We start from the raw sequence: 2,700 nt of genomic DNA on the forward strand, positions 1-2,700 counted from the left end.
GAGAGAGAGAGAGAGAGAGAGAGAGAGGTTGTAGCACTTTTTCACACAGCTATCCTCATCCATTCTCACCAAATGACCATACCAGTGCAATCATCTCTCTTGCACACCACAACTGATACTTCTTAGGTCCAACTTTTCTCTCAAGGTACTAACACTCTATCGGGCATGCACACTGACATTGCACATCCAAATTTATATACACACATACATGTATATAGATAGTTAAATATTTAGATCAATAGAGAGTGAGTGAGATAAAGAAAGATAAAAAGGTTGACATGTTTCATTTATCTACTTGGTCTCATTGATGTCTTCAATCTCATCTTCAGAAAGTGTCGATCTGATATTCTGTCTGCTGTTGATAATTTTGCCTTGGTTAATCTGGACATTGTTTGGTGCTATCAACAATTACAAAACATCGATGAATTACCTGATGCAGGTATGTAGCACTGCTGTTTTTCCTATTTATTGATTTTAGAAATGGAATGATTGAGTAGATGAGGTATTAGACTCCTACCACTCAGCCATTGGTGTTGTTTTATTGTGTTACTATACATATATACATTATGCTGACTGAAATATAAGATCTATCTCAAGTCAGTCTGTTGCTCCTCCCACTCCCAGAGTCTGATGTCGAAGGAGAGATAACTTCTCCAAAATACCTACATGAGTTTGGCTGGGAATTACTTGGAACTGGCTCGTTGTATTTACACCAATTTGTCTACAGTAAGCAATTTTCTCCATGACAAAATAGTGAATGGCTTCCTTACAGGTTCAAACATGCATCATCATCATCATTGTTGTCGTCGTCGTTTAACATCCGTTTTCCATGCTGGCTTGGGTGTGATCAGCATATTTGGACAGGTAACAGGTATGTATTTACACACAACACTGCTTAAGTTTTTTGTACGGTAAGAAGCTTGCTTTCCAACCACATGGTTCCGGGTTCAGTCCCACAGTGTGACACCTTGGGCGAGTGTCTTCTACTATAACCTCAAGCTGACCAAAGCCTTGTGAGTGGATTTGGTAGACAGAAACTGAAAGAAGCTTGTCGTATATACATAAATATATGCGTGTATGTGTGTATTTTTGTGTTTGTATCTTTGTGCTGTGTTTGTCCCCCAACCATCGCTTGACAACTGATGTTGGTGTGTTTACGTCTTTATGTCTCTGTAACTTAGCGGTTTTGCAAAAGAGACTGATAGAATAAGTACTACACTTACAAAACCCTTTAAGGTGGTGCTCCAGCATGGCCACAGTCAAACGACTCAAACAAGTAACATATATATATATATAAGTAGTTGAGTCTATATCTGGTATATAGAGTAACCAATGGTTTCACATCCACAAAGGCCTTAGCCTTATGAACGTCTTGTCAGACTATATATATATGTGTATATATATATGCATATACTAATGTACATACATGCTGGTCCTCATAAAAAGCACCCAGTACACTCTGTAAAGTGGTTGGTATTAGAAATGGCATCCAGCTGAAGCAACTATGCCAATTCAGACAATGAAGGCTGGCACAGCTCCTGTCAAACTGTGAAACATTGAATAATGATGATGATGATGATGATACTGATGATAATATATAGATAGAAATATTGACATGCCGATATAGTAATATTTATTTACATATATAGTATTGTGTAATGTATGCAATAGTTTCAGTTTTACAGAACGTGGTCAGTGCCAGTGCCACTTGACTGGTCCTGTGGCAGTGGCACATAAAAAGTACCATTCAAGCATGGTCATTGCCAGTGCAGCCTGACTGGCCCTCATGCCGGTAGCACATAAAAAGCACCCACTACACTCTCAGATTGGTTGGCCTAAAGTAGGGCATCCAGCTGTAGAAACCTTGCCAGATCACATTGGAGCTTGGTGCAGCCTCCTGGCTTGCCAGTCTTCAATCAAACTGTCCAACTCATGCTAGCATGGAAAGCAGACATTAAATGATGATTATGATGATGCGTGGTTTAAGGAGTTCACTTCACAACCCCATGGATTTGGAATTGGCCTTACTCCACAGCACCTTCGGTTTGTGTCCTCTAATACAATGTTGGGCTGACCAATGCCTAATGAGGGAGCTTGCTGGACATGCAATGTAAGAAGACTGTTTTATATATGTATATTTACTATTCTTTAACAAGAATAATATTGACAGTAACTTCAAAATTTTGGCTAGTTAAACTGCCGTCAGACAATCTGATAATGGTTTAGCTGGCCGAAACTTCGAAGTCACTATCGATATTATACTTATTAAAGAATAATAAACTGGTACTCTGCAGATTAATATAAAATTGCTTTTTATTATAACTGTGTTACATAAAACTAAACATTGATATATGTATATACTAGCAGTATAGCCCAGCTTTGCCCTGGATTAAGTTAGGATTATTAAGCTAATCAAGTTCTTTATTTCAAACCAAACTAAGTAACATCGACATCAAATTTGGGCGAAATCTGTTGAAATTGGTAAACTTTTGGCTGAAAATGAGTTGCAGACAACTTGATTGGGTAATCCCATAAGGAATCGGTTTGTCGATTTTTTCCACTCACCAATTTTTTTTTTTTTTCGTTTTTGGAGAACTTAAAGCATTCAAAGATCCCATGAGTCCTAAGTAATGCTGGCATCAAGCTTGAACAAAATACATCATAATTGGTAAAAGTTATGGTTGAAATTGGGGTGTAGCC

General features: G+C 38.0%; 1 protein-coding gene across 1 annotated transcript in view; it reads left to right on the forward strand.

Moving 5' to 3' along the window:
* LOC106869389 (NEDD8 ultimate buster 1) overlaps positions 1–2,700 on the forward strand; it is a 39,029-nt gene that overhangs the window by 19,675 nt on the left and 16,654 nt on the right. Inside the window, exon 8 of the mRNA XM_014915114.2 lies at positions 330–439. Within this exon, the coding sequence (XP_014770600.1) occupies positions 330–439 (110 nt within the window). The remainder of the gene's footprint in view (positions 1–329; positions 440–2,700) is intronic.

Source organism: Octopus bimaculoides, chromosome 2, assembly GCF_001194135.2.
Source record: "Octopus bimaculoides isolate UCB-OBI-ISO-001 chromosome 2, ASM119413v2, whole genome shotgun sequence".
Lineage (NCBI taxonomy): Eukaryota > Metazoa > Mollusca > Cephalopoda > Octopoda > Octopodidae > Octopus > Octopus bimaculoides.